This window comes from Myxocyprinus asiaticus, chromosome 25, assembly GCF_019703515.2.
Source record: "Myxocyprinus asiaticus isolate MX2 ecotype Aquarium Trade chromosome 25, UBuf_Myxa_2, whole genome shotgun sequence".
In the NCBI taxonomy this organism is placed as follows: Eukaryota; Metazoa; Chordata; class Actinopteri; order Cypriniformes; family Catostomidae; genus Myxocyprinus; species Myxocyprinus asiaticus.
This window is the reverse complement of record NC_059368.1, coordinates 6230062-6246198: the sequence shown is the minus strand read 5'-3', so window position 1 is coordinate 6246198 and position 16137 is coordinate 6230062. Positions and strand designations below refer to the sequence as shown.

The 16137-nt window shown below is 36.7% G+C and overlaps 1 protein-coding gene across 2 annotated transcripts in view; it reads right to left on the bottom strand.

Moving 5' to 3' along the window:
* Positions 1–16137, bottom strand: part of LOC127415642 (kelch-like protein 29) — a 378370-nt gene that overhangs the window by 89632 nt on the left and 272601 nt on the right. For both annotated transcript variants that reach the window (XM_051654419.1, XM_051654420.1), the window contains exon 7: positions 12204–12400. In XM_051654419.1, the coding sequence (XP_051510379.1) occupies positions 12204–12400 (197 nt within the window). The remainder of the gene's footprint in view (positions 1–12203; positions 12401–16137) is intronic.

Below are 16137 nucleotides of genomic sequence, written 5' to 3'. Positions count from 1 at the left end.
AAATGCCCAAATACTTAATGCCCTGTTTGGGCCACTGGAAGACACCCGGCTGGAAAGTTGTTACCGGGCAGTACGCTGTCAGAGCCAAAGCTTCGGATTTAGACCAATTGACTCTGTATCCTGAGAACTTAGAAAAGGAATTAATAATTCTATGGAGGCAAGGCATAGATTTAATGGGGTTAGAGACAAATAATAAATTTAATCTGCGTAAAGCAAAAGCTTATGCACCACACCTCCCACCCCCACCCCTGGAAAATCATCTTCCCTTCTTATCACGGCTAATCATCTTCCCTTCTTATCACGGCTAATGGCAAGACAGAACAATAATGGGGAAAGAGGGCAACACTGCCAGGTGCCCCTATCCAGAGTAAAATAATCTAAAATTAATCCATTTGTTTGTACCGCCACTACCGGGTGTCTATAAAGTAACTTAATCCATCCAAAAAAAAGTATTCCTGAACCCGTATATTTCCAAAATGTTAAAAAGATAATCCCATTCTACCATATCAAACGCATTTTCGGCGTTAAGTGAGATGGCTGCGACCGGATAACATTATTATCATTCGCCACTGAGCACATAATATTGATGAAACACCTAATGTTATCAGAAGAGCTTCAGCCCGAATAAATCCCACCTGATCTATATGTATAAGAGATGTCATAACTTTACTTAATCGGTTAGCCAGAATTTTTGACAATATTTTTACATCTAGCTGGATCAGGGAAATTAGATGGTAACTCTTACACTCACTTGGATCTTTGTTCTTTTTAAGAATCGGACTGATCCGGGCTTGTGTCACGGTTAGTGGAAGCTTTCCATTCTATAATAATTCCGTATAAACTTCGAACAAAACTGAAGCCAGTTCTGTAGCATAAGATCTAAAAAATTCAGCGGCAAAGCCATCTGGCCCCAGAGCCTTGCCTGTAGGCAAGGCCTTAATTACCTTGCCAAGCTCCTCCAAGTTTATCTCAGAATCAAGATAATTTTTTTGCTCAGTCATCAGTTTAGGAAGTTCTAATGGTTCCACAAAATTTCTAATATCTTCATCAGTAGATGAAGACGTGGAACTATAGAGATCAAGATAAAATTCTTTAAAAGCATTATTAATATCAATGGTAAGTATTAGGTAAATATTTCACCACCAGCAGATTTCACTGAGGGAATGGTAGAAAAAGACACTCTCTGCTTTATATATCTAGCCAAAAGCTTTGTCCCCCGACTCAAAATATGACTGTCTTGCCCTGAATAGCCCAAACTCCACCTTCCACAACAAAATCGAGTTCTCGTGCTTTGGATTTTTTGATGAATGAGGCATACTGTATGATCCGACCATTAAGAACTGCCTTAAGTGCATCCCAAGCCACGCCCACAGAGGATACTGAGGACCAGTTGGTCTCCCTATAGACATTGACTCCAGCCTTTATCATTTGTTGGAATTCAGGATTTTGCAAAAGGATACATTAAAGCGCCAACTATATGATTTATTTTTCGCCGTATGTGGCAACACCTCTAAACTCACCAGGGCGTGATCTAAGACTAAAATGTCTCCAATTGAACAATCAACAACAGATGAAATGAGGGACTTATATATATATATATATATATATATATATATATATATATATATATATATATATATATATAAAATCTATTTTAGAATAAATCTTATTGACTGAAGAAAAAAATTTATAGTCCCTACCAGATGGATTCAAAAGTCTCCAAATATCTGTAAGACCAAGATTTTTACATATCTTGTGAAGCATCACTGTTGCTCTAGAGGGCTTACACACTTTTGCTTAACTATGATCAAGGACTAAGTCCATCAAAAGATTAAAGTCTCCTCCCAATATTATATCATGAGTGGTGCCTGCGGCTTGCAACATCCCTTCATGATCTATAAACAAGCCCTGATCATCAGCATTAGGTGCGTAAATATTAGCCAAAATCAACTTTAGCCCCTGAATTTCTGCTAAAACAATAATGACTCTTCCTAATTTATCATTAATCTGTTTGAGGTTTGAATTGTAGATGGTTACTTATCAATGTAATGACTCCCCTGCTCTTACTTGAGCCAGCACTAAAGAAAATATGTCCACCCCATATCTTCCCAAATTTTCAGCTTCCTGCAGGGAAAGATGCATTTCTTGAAGAAATATTATATCATATTTCTTACGTTTAAGAAAAGAAATAACCTTCCTTCTTTTTATGGGGTGCCCCAACCCCTTCACATTCCACATGGAGAGAGACAATCCACTCATATTAACATTTGACATTTTGACATATTAGAAAAAAAAGATTGTGGGTCAAAAATAAATTTATAATGGCCATATTCCAACATTAGTGCAACAGTCAAACCCCGAACTTCCCCCCGAACAAAAAACACAGAAAAAACAAAAAGGTGCGCATTAACCCCATGCACGACAGCGCCAACCGGCGTCCATCCCTCTAAACTCAAACAGGCCATGTACGCCTACGAGAGCCCCCGTGACAACTTTACCATCGTATTGTTCAAGTCCGGTGCTTCTATACAAATTTTGTGAGACAGAATTTCACAACAGAAAATAATCTATAAAACAAACTCCAGCCAATAGGAGGCACAAGCACAAAGAACGTGTAGATTCATCCACATAACTACTCCGAAGGTGTGTTCCTCCACAAAACAAACTCCAGTTGCTAAGCAGAACCAGCACAAAAAGAAACAAAAAAGGCGCCCATATTCTTTGGACAGTCAAGTGAATGTTCAGTGAGTAAGGCCCACTCGGCTGTTACATGAGTGCAACAGATGCCCTAATCACTCCAATGTTTTGCAAGAAATATTCCACAGAACAAAATCCAACCAACAGGAGGTGTAAGCAAAAAGAACATGCAGATTTATCCACAAACTGTTCCGAAGGAGTGCTATCCCATAAAACAAACTCCAGCCGCTAGGCGGAACCAGCACAAAAATAAAATAAAAAAAGGTGCTCAGTTTCCTCGGACGGTCAAGTGAATGTTCAGTGAGTCAGGCCCACTCGGCTGCACAGAAAGTATCACACAATGACCTACTCACTCCATTGCCTTTACGAAGGACATCGCTTGATGTGGGCATATAAATATTTTGCGGCCATCCTTAGAATCAGTTGATGTAAGAGTTTCTTGCATTCCTTGAATCGATCACATTTCTCTCTTGTCGAATTCGCAAAGTCTGGGAACAAGAAAATGTTGTAGTTCTTCCAAGAAAGCCTTCCTTTACTCGTCTCGCGTAACACAAGATCTTTATCGGATGATCTCAGAAATTTGGCCAGAATTGACTGGGGCCTGTCTCCCTCAGCGGATCTCCGAGCCGGAACTCTGTGAGCTCGCTCGATTTCCAGCTTATGGCCTGCTATGTCGAGCAGACTCAGGAAAAGCCCATCCAGAAATTTCACCATATCTCGACCTTCTTTGTCTTCAGGAATTCCAACAATTCGGATGTTGTTTCGCCGGCCATGACTCTCTAAGTCTTCCAACTTTTCCCAGACACGCTCCAAGTCTATCTTGGTCGCTAGAGGATTAGCAGCTAATTTCCTCTCCAATGACTCCAGATAATCGATCCGTTTCTCAATATCCAACACTCTTGTAACCATCTCAATTTTGTCTCCATGGCAGTGATCGATTGACGTAATCAAGATCCTCCAATCAGCAACGACCTTCGCCGCACTGTCCAAATTGAGTCCCTGGTCTGCGGCCTCCTCAGGGGCTTTAGCTTGAGCACGTAAGTGTTTTTAATGTCTCCAGAGCCCTAGGATTTTGAATTATTTTACATATTGTCTTCCTAGAACAGTTAAGAATCAGAGTGTATCGAATCACACCAGTTTATGAGATAAAAATTATTAAAACTAGCAAAGTGCGCAGAGCTCGCCTTTCACACGTCCGACCCTCGCATGGCACCACACAACTCATAGAGAGCCCTACATTAAACTGCAAGAGCTGAATATGAGCCTAGCACAAGTGATGTGGTAAAAGAATTTGTCTTGATTGTAAGTCTGAGTGCTTTCTTAAGAGATGCTTTCAGCATCAAATATGAAAAGTGCCATAAAGTTGCATTAGACGTCAGTGCTCAAATACACAAAAGACAACAGTAACTGATATTGAAATGCATGCTTGTTGCAATGCAAATTACTTGTCTTTGACTACCTTGATGAAAAGACCAAGACAAGTAGACAAGCATGAATTTCTACACTGGCCAAGCCTGGTTTTTGCTGAAGAAGAAGAAAAAAAGGAAAAATAAAAGGAAAAACTGACAGTAAAATAAAACACATTGTCTTGAGTCAAAAACTAAAAATTATTAAAATCTAAACTAAAATAAAAATGAACACTAATAAATATTAGATTTTGATATGGTAAAATATAAAATGTAGAAATGTAACACCTTTAAACGTAGCATAAACCTAAATACAATAAACATTTTTAAAGGAATAATTCACCCAAAAATGTAAATTCTGTCATCTTTTACTCACCTTCATGCCATCCCAGATGTGTATAACTGTCTTTCTTCTGCAGAACACAAACAAAGATTTTTTGAAGAACATCTCAGCTTTGTCGGTCCGTACAATGCCAGTAAATGGTGACTAGAATTTTTAATATACAAAAATCACATAGTCAGCATAAATCCATATGACTCTAGTAGTTAAATCCATGTCTTCTGAAGTGATATGATAGGTGTGGGTGAGAAACAGATCAATATTTAAGTCGTTTTTACTATAAATCTCCACTTTCACATTCTTCCTTTGTTTTTTGGTGATTCACATTTTTTACGCATACTCGCCGGTCAAAGTTGAAGATTTTAAGTAAAACTTAAATACTGATCTGTTTCTCACCCAAACCTATCATATCGCTTCAGAAGGCATGGATTTAACCACTGGAGTCATATGGATTACTTTTATGATGCCTTTATTTAATTTTTGGAGATTCAAAGTTCTGGCCACCATTCACTTGCATTAAATGGACCTACAGAGCTGAAATATTATTCTAAAAATCTTAATTTGTGTTCTACAGAAGAAAAACAATCACACACATCGTGGATGGCATGAGGGTGAGTAAATTTTCATTTTTGGGTGAACTATTCCTTTAAATTAAATATTTAACTTTTGTCATCCCTAAAAAAACAAACAAATTTACATATATATACACATACACTCATGATCTTAAAAATCTTTTGATCTGAAGGTGTATGCTTAAATGTTTGAAATTACTTTTGTAGACAAAAATATAATTGTGCCACCATATTAATTTATTTCATTATAAAACTAAAATTTAATAAAAAAAATAAATAAAAAAAAAGTTTTTTAAATTGATGACTTGAACCAAATAATAAAGAAAAGCAGCCAATAAGTGCCCAACATAGATGGGAACTCCTTCAATACTGTTTAAAAAGCATCCCAGGGTGATACCTCAAGAAGTTGGTTGAGAAAATGTCAAGAGTACATGTCTGCAAATTCTAGGCAAAGAGTGACTACTTTGAAGATGCTAAAATATAACACAGTTTTGATTTTGTTTAGTCACAACATAATTCCCATAGTTCCATTTATGTTATTCCATAGTTTTGATGACTTTACTATTATTCTAAAATGTGAAAAAAAAAAAAAAAAAAATATATATATATATATATATATATATATACACACACACACACACACACACACACACTACCGGTCAAAAGTTTTGAAACACTTAAATAAATCAAATCTGTGTTATATTTTAGCATCTTCAAAGTAGTCACTCTTTGCCTAGAATTTGCAGACATGTACTCTTGACATTTTCTCAACCAACTTCTTGAGGTATCACCCTGGGATGCTTTTTAAACAGTACTGAAAGAGTTCCCATCTATATGCTGGGCATTTGTTGGCTGCTTTTCTTTATTATTTGGTCCAAATCATCAATTTCAAAAACTTTTTTTAAATTTTATTACATTTTAGATTTATAATGAAATAAATTAATATTTGAAGGTAGGCCTTAAAATACATCCACAGGTACACCTCCAATTCAGTACACCTCCTATCAGAAGCTAACTGGCTAATTGTCTAAAGCCTTGACATAATTTTCTGGAATTTTCCAAGCTGCTTAAAGGCACAGTTAACTTAGTATATGTAAACTTCTGACCCACTGGAATTGTGATAAAGTCAATTAAAAGTAAAACAATCTGTCTGTAAACAATTGTTGGAAAAATAACTTGTGTCATGCACAAAGTAGATGTCCTAAATAACTTGCCAAAACTATAGTTTGCTAATATGAAATCTGTAGAGTGGTTAAAAAATGAGTTTTAATGACTTCAACCTTAGTGTATGTAAACTTCTGACTTCAACTGTATATATATATATATATATATATATATATATATATATATATATATATATATATATATATAGCGAAAAATAAACTAAAACTAGAATACAGAAAAATGAAAACTACAGTAATAGACAGAAAGAAAACAAAACTTAATTGAAAAATACAACAACAACAAAAACACACTTCTATAAATAATTTCAAAGATATAATAACCCTGCCAAAACACATGCTGGCCTTTTCAGCAGGGGATCTGTCAACCAGAATTTAAGAAACAAACACAATCAATCTCTGCCATGAACAAGACATCAAACAACACAGAGAACACATCTAAATCATTCCCATCACGTTCAATGTACATAACAGCTGCAACCAGCTCCAGATAAACATTGCAAATGTGGACCACATGAAACTCTGTCAACACTGCGACACCAGAGTGATTGTACAGGTCTTACTTAGCCCAATTTGTCTCAAACATAAAACAGAACTGTACAAATGTCTGTGTTTAATTTGATTCTGTTTCTGTGAACGTTTGGTGGAAGCAGATGGTTTTTATTATGTCTGGAACATAGGAGTCTATCTGGTTTGGAATGTGTCATCACCAATAATCCAAACGAGCCTCTCGTCTTCTTCCAGTCGAACAGGACGAAACAATAATTTTTTAGGTGAGGTTTGTGCCAGGGGCCATTAATAGCATGCCGCAGACAGACCACAGAGCGTGGCACATGCCCAGCACTGGCATGACTTTATAAACATGCGCTGAAGTTTGGGAGTCTACTGTGCTGTGTGTGGCATTCCAAACACCAGAGCACACAACTAACACATGGGTTTTCAGCACCTCTCTCCAAATCTAATTTCAGGCAGTGCAACTTAATTTTTCGTAGTCCTATTTTTAAAAACTCTCTTGAAGGAATGTTGGAATGATCTGAAAAGTGGATGGGACATTATAAAACATATCAGGCTGGCTCATGAATATTAATTATATGACATCATGTAATTAATAATAAATAGGCCCGCCCGGTAATCCTACCTGATTTGCTGAGAGGCAAGTTGTAGTACAAGATTGCCAACTCAACGATTTGGCAGAGGCTTCTTCCTGGGCTTAAAACGAAAGTTCACCCAAAAATGAAAGTTCTGTCATCATTTGCTCACCCTCATTTTGATCCAAATCCTATTCTTAAAGGAATATTCTGGGTTCAATACAAGTTAAGCTCAATCGACAGCATCTGTGACATAATGCTGATTTCCACAAAAATGTATTTGCCATTAATTAAAAAGAAAGAAATAATTAACTTAAAAAAAAAAAAAAAAGAGTGAAAATCTGGGTTACAGTGAGGCACTTAACAATGGAAGTGAATGTGGCCAATCCATAAATGTAAACATACTCAAGGGTAGGTTCACTAAACAGCTGCGGTACTATTGCGCGTTGTATATCAGCACAAAAACCTGCATCTTATACACTATCCACCCACAAACTATTTTAGCAGGTGCAATCAGCACTGAAATTGTGCCGTGTCTTGAGTATTTAAATGAAGTCATTGTCATTCCTTTCCGTGCAAACACACCTCCTTTCTATGCTAATCAAGCTCATTGTAGATTGCAGCTTCTTTTATAAAAGTTGACTAGCACAATTTAGATTGCGCTATTACTGCCAAATTAAAGTAGGCGGTAAAATATATATGGCCGCTAAACCAGCTCAGAGAGCACATGCAAAAAAATGCTGCTATTACCGGCCGCAATTCATTTTTAGTGAATCTGCCCCTCACTGTTTTAAAAGTATGGCCACAAGATGTAAACAATATGCGTGTTAACTTTATTTTAGTGTGATAGAAACACTTAAAAACCTTTTTTGTGTAAAGTTATCTCAAGTTTTACAACTTTGTTGCCAAGACGATGTAACACCAGAAACCATAAAACCCTAAAACAAGTGTAAAAACCATGATTTAAACAATGTTACAGCTCAAATAATACACAAGTTTTAACAGAAGTATTAAGTGCTTTTAAAAATTATACGCTTCACATTTTTGCCTTTACACCCTCCAAAAATTGGCCCCTTTCATTTCCATTGTAAGTGCCTCACTGTAACCTGAATTTCTGAAACTCTTTTTTTTAAAGAAAAGGTGTGTCAAAATCATTTTTTGTATTAATCAACATTATGCCACAAATACGGTTGATTGCATTTAACTTATTGAACCCAGAATATTCCTTTAATCAGTATTTTTTGTCTAGTTTTCCAGTAAAAACAAAAAAACTTAGCATTCTTTAAAGACAAATTCAATAGAAAAGCGAAATGACATAGGATATTTTGTCTTGATTTCATACAAATATAACAGATTTTAGTGAGGTTTATTATAAAAAATGTTAACAAGAAAAATAAGTGAAATAAAACTTAATTTCAATGGGGAAAAAAGTATATTTTTCTTACCCCACTGGCACATAGCTTTTTTCTTAAAGAATTGGTCTTGGTTCAATACAAGTTAAGCTCAATGGACAGCATTTGTGGCATAATGTTGATTACCACTCAAATTAATTTCGATTCGTCCCTCCTTTTCTTTAAAAAAAAAAAAAAAAAAAGCAATAAATCGAGGTTCCAGTGAGGCATTTACAATGGAAGTGAATGGGAACGATTTTTGGAGGGTTTAAATGCAGAAATGTGAAGCTAATAATTTTATAAAAGCATTTACATTAATTATTCTGTTTAAATGTGTGTATTTGGGCTGTAAAGTTGTTTAAATTGTCATTTTTAGGCTTTGTTGACATTACATCGTCATGGTAATGAAATTGTAAAATTGGCAATAACTTTACACAGAAAAAGGTTAATAAATGATTTTATCACACTAAAATCCTTTTTAAACACATATCCTTTATGTCTTGTGGCTATGCTTTTGAAACAGTGAGTATTTAACATTTATGGATTGGCCCCATTCACTTCCATACAGTGCCTCACTGTAACCCAGATTTTTGCTTTTTTAAAGAAAAGGAGGGACGTGTCAGAATACATTTTTGTGGTAATCAACATTATGCCACAAATACTGTCGATTGAGCTTAACTCGTAATGAACCCAAAGTATAAACCTCACTATTTTTTTTTTTTTTTTGCTTTGAAAACAAGACATTAATTTCATTTTATTTTGCTTCAAGTAACTTTATCTTGTTTTAAGAATGTTTTAAATTATTTTTACTGGAAAACAAGAGAAAAATGCTGAGTCAGAAAACCTGTTTGAAAAGGAGATTCAATACAACGGCAGTTAAAAAAGTTAACAAAGTTCCCAAATGTATCATAAAAGTAGTAACTCATGCGTCATAGAGTATTCTGAATGCATACAATCAAAAAACTAAATTTTAATTCGTTTTCAGTGAAAACCTTGACATCCGTGAGAACTTAAGTTGTTTTTAGTACTTAACCGTGCAAGTTCTCACATGAACACGCGAGCCACAGTAAACAAGTTTCTCTTATGAATGTTAAGAAATAATCTTCGAGTTGTTTATCTTCAGAAGACTTTGAACATGACGGTGAGCAAATTATGACAGGATTTTCAACTGTGGTTTAAAATGGTCATTTTAATTGGCTGACTACAATTGTTTTTTTCTTCTTGGTACTACCGCCAAGTAGGAAAAAAAAAAAAAACATTTAAAGTATTAATATTATTATTTCCCAAAAGTGAGTGGGGTGAACTTCAAAAAGATTTCTAGAAGAGTCATAATGATTTCTTCACTCCTGCAGTCTGGTAATATGTGGTCCCGGAAATCCCTGTGCCCCATCAACTGACCTTTTAAACCAAAAGTCTGTCTTCTATTTGACTGCAATTCTTCATAGGTAAATCAAAGACTATAGAAACCTTTTGATAAGTTAATCAATTTCCTGAACCATTTATGCTGAGCTGTACATTTGACACTATATAAATGCGTGGCCTACGATTATTTCACTCAATTACAGTACGAACTTGTGACGAGGAGGAGGGCGTGGCCGGGCCGTGATGGAGCACGGCTGGCCCTGAATCAGCTGATCAGCGGGAGAGCGAGATAAAGGGCAGCCGGAAACGCCGGTTCGGGAGAGAGACGCACGCGGCCGCGTTGCATATGTGTCTGTGTTTGCTTACGTTTGTTTAAGTTGAGTTTCTCATTAAAGTTTACGCTGACTGTTCTGCCGGTTCCTGCCTCCTCCTTGCCCGTCTTTTATACTAAAGCTCCATCATGGCCCGGCCACGCCGCCCTCCTCGTCACAGAACTGCAAAATCTTTCTCCATTCTACTGGCTACACTAGGGACCTACATGCCTTCTCTACATGCTCCTGAGCTGGTATTGATCGGAATAATCAGCACTGGATGTTATCGGAGATTGTGACACTGGCTTTGACATTTTAATGCAATTGTTCTCTGACCTTTTTACAAATAAAAGAATACATCACCTGGCTGAAAGAGACAAACATACAGCTTGTGCGTGACTTCATCCGATAGACGTGCGGGAACCTGGAAATACGGTGAGCAGTGGCGTAACGTAAATCTACCTCTCAAGATTTCTGTCATTTAGAGAGTGTACATCTGCTGGGCTACAGCAAGTCTACGGTGGGTCAGCACTGGAAATTCAAGTGAACACAGAGTAAACATTTGACCATGACATAAGTGAGAGTGAAGCGATTCTAGAATGATGCTTCCTCCTAAAAACTTTCCACCACAGCACAGGAAAGCAGATTAAGATTGGGTAATGTTTAGGTAATGTCTTTACACTGCTGCTCTGGCATGTCTTTGGCCCACTGGGCATGCAAATGTGATACACTGTTTCCAGCAATTATGACTGCTGTATAAATACGTTTATACCAGCTATTTTTGGCATCAAAATGTCTGATTGAATGCATGGTATGTTTGTCACTTTGATGTGCTGAGTCAAATTGCATAAAAAGATAAAATTATAAATTCAGTTTTACAAATACAAATTTAGGTTTACAGCTATATATTTGGACTTACAACTATATATTCATGAAACTGAAACTGCTGTTGAGCGGGTAGAATTCAATGAAGCTGTCAGATGAAGACATACGAGGCATCTATTTCTCAAACTAGAGACTCTGATGTACTTATCCTCTTGTTTAGTTGTACATCTGGTCTTCCACATCTCTTTCTGTCCTTGTTAGAGCCAGTTGTCCTTTGTCTTTGAAGACTGTAGTGTACACCTTTGTATGAAATCTTCAGTTTTTTGGCAATTTCAAGCATTGTATAGCCTTCATTCCTCAAAACAATGATTGACTGATGAGTTTCTAGAGAAAGCTGTTTCTTTTTTGCTATTTTTGACCTAATATTGACCTTAAGACATGCCAGTCTATTGCATACTGTGGCAACTCAAAAACAAACACAAAGACAAAGACTTCATTGAATGTTAAGCTTCATTTAACGAACCAAATAGCTTTCAACTGTGTTTGATATAATGGCAAGTGATTTTCTAGTACCAAATTAGCAATTTAGCATGATTACTCAAGGATAAGGTGTTGGAGTGATGGCTGCTGGAAATGGGGCCTGTCTAGATTTGATCAAAAATGACTTTTTTCAAATAGTGATGGTGCTGTTTTTTACATCAGTAATGTCCTGACTATACTTTGTGATCAGCTGAATGCCACTTTGGTGAATTAAAGTACCAATTTCCTTCCAAAACAGCAAAATCTGTACATTATTCCAAACTTTTGGCCGCCAGTGTAAATATTCAGGATTTATAACTATATTCAGATTTACAACTATAAATTCAGGATTTACAACTTAATTCGGATTTACAATGATATATATAGGATTTACAACTATATAAACAGGATTTACAACTCTACATTCAGATTTACAACTATACAGTATATTCACATTTAAAAATATATAATTGAATTTCAATTATAGTGAGTTGTGCAGCGAGTTGCTTACCTAAGAAAGACACGCAGACTTTGCAGAAAGTGTTGAACTGAAACTTGTTGGCTGCCTCTAGCAGAGTTTTGGCATTGGCCGAGTGGATGACCAGCGAGCCGGTGTAGACAAACTCCAACAGCAGCTCCAACACATCTGCACCGATGTTGGTCATCTTGAGTTCCAACTTCTCTCCACCCCACGTCTCTCTAGACGACCTAGCGACACACATACACCCACACAAATACAGAGAGGTCATGACCAAAAGTTGAGGCCACCCAAAGTTTTCAATACATTGTTTCTTGCATCTGAAACGAAACTATTTGAATAAAAATGTTTATGATGCACAACCATAGCATGCTTTGTGAACAGGGAGGCACAGGTGGCATACAAATGTGTAGAAAGAATGACAGAGGGTGAAGAACATGTGAGGGGAACACAACCTGTCTTGTCCACATGGAGAAATCTGCCAGTAAACTGACTTAGATGAAACTCTTCCATTACATCAATAAGATCTGTACACCACCCAGAGCACATTCACGGCACACGACCTCGGAATACAAAACGCACTGACAAAGTCTTTATCTGCACATGTTCTACTGTGCGACTTACAGTATAGACCAGGGTTACCTGCATGCTGATATCATTCAGATTCAATTGCACTGATCACTTCAAATGTGACCATTCCCAGGAGGCTGGAAATGTGAATAATGGGCACCATCAGGGGTTTTATGCTCGAAGTGAAACAATAATCCTTGAAGGTCAAGGGCAGGCAGAGCGAAATTAATAGCCACACAGCCGTTGATTGTGTTTTAGTGTCGGTTCAAGATAGCACGCTGATGTGTACAGTCACCAGATAACTGCAAAGGTACCAGACGGAAAGCCGATATACTGTAACAGACAGGCCATTAGGAGAGTTGATGAGTTGATTCTAGATATTTTGCTCGGCCCAGTAACAGTCTAATGGATATACAATACTGTGATAAGCCACCAGCAGGTTTTAAACTAAACTGTCATTTCAGACAAATACATTCAAGATGATTTATTGATTGAACTGGTGGTCATTTTATCTAACACTAAAGATTAGCCAATGCTTTAAAGGGATAGTTCTTTATTTGCTCACCCTAATGTTGTGCCAAACCCAAAAAGGAGAAATTGTGAAGAATATCCTGGCCTCTCTTAGAATAAAAGTGAAAGAGGTCTAGGGCAGTCAAGCTCCAAAATGACAAATAAAAATTCAAAAGCAGCATCATAAAAGTGCTATTTTCTAAGTCTTCTGAAGCTTTATGTGTGAAACTGACCTAAACTGGTGCGATCAGATCACAGTGAGTTGAACTTAAATAATATTCTGGGTTCAATAGAAATTAAGCTCAGTCGACAGCATTTGTGGCATAATGCTGATTACCACAAAAACTAATTTAGACTCGTCCCTCCATTTCTTTAAAAAAAAGCATCTGGGTTCCAGTGAGTCACTGACAATGGAAGTTAATGGGGGCCAATCCATAAGTGTTAAAATACTCACTTTTTCAAAAGTATGGCCACAAGATGTAAACAATATGCATGTAAACAGAGGTGCAAAAACCATATATGCAAGGTATGCAATGCATAGGGGCGCCATGTAAAGGGGGGTGCCAGTGGCTCACTAAAGGTGGTGCAATCGGCCTCCTCGACCCCTCCAACATCGCCACCCCCCCACCAGAATTTTCCTGCCAAATTGGCCTCTTAGTCTAGAAATGGATGAAGTGCACATTATGACTTAGTGCCCAAAAAGACTATAAAAATACTAATGACTTATGTAATAATGATATTGGAAATAAAGGTAGTTAGTTATAGTGTTATTACTCTTAGGTATCTCTTTAACAGTTTTTCGGTAGATTGTTTACCAAGTCCACGTTCATATATTAAAAGCCTTCCGGATTTTGCCTCAAACATAGAAACAAGAGTTCAAAGGATATAAGAGCCAAACAGGACTCAGTCGAATTGAGTAACTCCAACTGAGCCTTTGGGCAGCAATAAACTAAATGAACGTATTTTTATTTTTCTCTTTTGCTTCAATTAACAATCTACTTTGTACAGAAATGTTGTGTTAAAAATTTTTAGAGGCAAAATCTTCTATAGGGATAGTTGATCCCAAAATGAAATTGTTGCCATCATTTTCTCACCCTCATGTCATTACAACCCCATAAAATGGCAGGATGTCCGAGCTTCGGTTTCTCATACAAAGAAAATAAATAGCACCTGCCACACATCGCGGCGATTTGCACTCCAATTCTCTGGTGGAAACATACAAATTGAAGACAAACTATACCCCCTTATGTCACTGCAGAGGCGAGGGGTGTAACGATGGTGTGGATGTTTCTCATTTGATTCCACCTTTTGTCCCACTTTTTCCCATCCTGTTTCCTGTCTCCACTCAGTATATCCTTTAATGCTACTTATTATAATCAACAAAAATGTGATTTGATCACAGTGAAAGTCGCGAGTTGAGAGAAAAGTTTAGACTAGGTAAAATTAACCACGGTTTTACTATAGTAATATTTTAGTACCCATATTTTTGGTGGAAGCCATAGTTTCAATGCAATTAACCATGATGTTACTACAGTAATATGGTGATAATATAGTAACCATGTTTAATTTTGTTGTTACTATGATTTAACCACAAAATACCATGATGATACTATGGTTACTGTAGTAAAGCCATGAGTAATATTTGTAAGGTAAGGTTTGGGTTAACAGTGCCTGTCCTTTAACCTTTTGGGGGCTGATTTGTGTGAGGGCCCCCATCAGAATGTTCATAACACAACTTAAAATGTCTTTGACAGTATAGGGGCCCCCTGGCGGATCAGGGGCACTAAGCAACTTGCTTAGTTTGCCTATAGGGAGGACCAGCACTGAGGGTTAAGTTTAGGGGTAGGGTTGGTGTAGAGTGTCTGTAGAACTAAAAATAAACACGTTCCACTGATGTCCCTATACTGTATGTTTGTATGGGTTGCAAATAGTACCTGCCACTATTTGCATCGGGGTGTAAATGGCATCTAACACTATTTGCACTTAGTGCAAAGAAGATGCTTTTTATTCCTATTTAAACATAGTGCTAATAGTCTTTGCCTAAAAGTAGCCCATAAGATTTGTGCCCTATACATATGTGTTGTGTTCTGAAGCCATGCGATAGCTCTGTGTTGGAAACTGAAATTTATTCTCAGTTAATTTAATTCACAGTTTATTCTCTGCTGGAGCTCACAAATTTCATTCAAGCATGCATTCAATTATGAAAAAGCACCTTTAGACGCTGCAAAAGATTCAATGTCACTGACTCCTAACATCCTATGTTCTTGCGTGTCATGACCAAAAATTGTGAGAGTGATGAGTGAGATGATGAGTGAGATTTGAGTGCTGTCAGCAAATAATGACTTACATTTTTGTCTGTTCCTCACACATATTTACTGTTTTTGGAGCAGTAAATATCACCATGCACTTTGATTGTATATTAAAAAAAAACCTGAAACTCTGACATTGTTTCATGAAAGAGAGAAAAGAGTATGGATTTGGCACAAAATTAAGGGAGGCTAAATGAGGACAGAATGTTTATTTCTATTTAGGTAAAAAAAAAAAAAAAAAAAATTCTTTAAAATGTTTGAGGGTTCCCACACTTAATTTCAGACCAATGCATTTCCAAGATTTTCCAATGCATTTTCCAGTCGCTCAAAGTGTGATTTTTTTAATGAGTAATGATTTTTTTATTGCACTTTTAGAAAAATGATATCAAGCTGATTAAATAATTTCGAGCCGAGCATAACTAGGAAATTGAACATTCAAGACATGAATTCCCATGACATTTTAACATTTAAGATTAAATTGCATGAATTCTCCAGTCCTGGAAATCACAATTTTCAGGTTTTCCATAACTGTGAGCACTCTGCAGTCTTCTTTGACTAGGTGAAAGCATATCTAATAT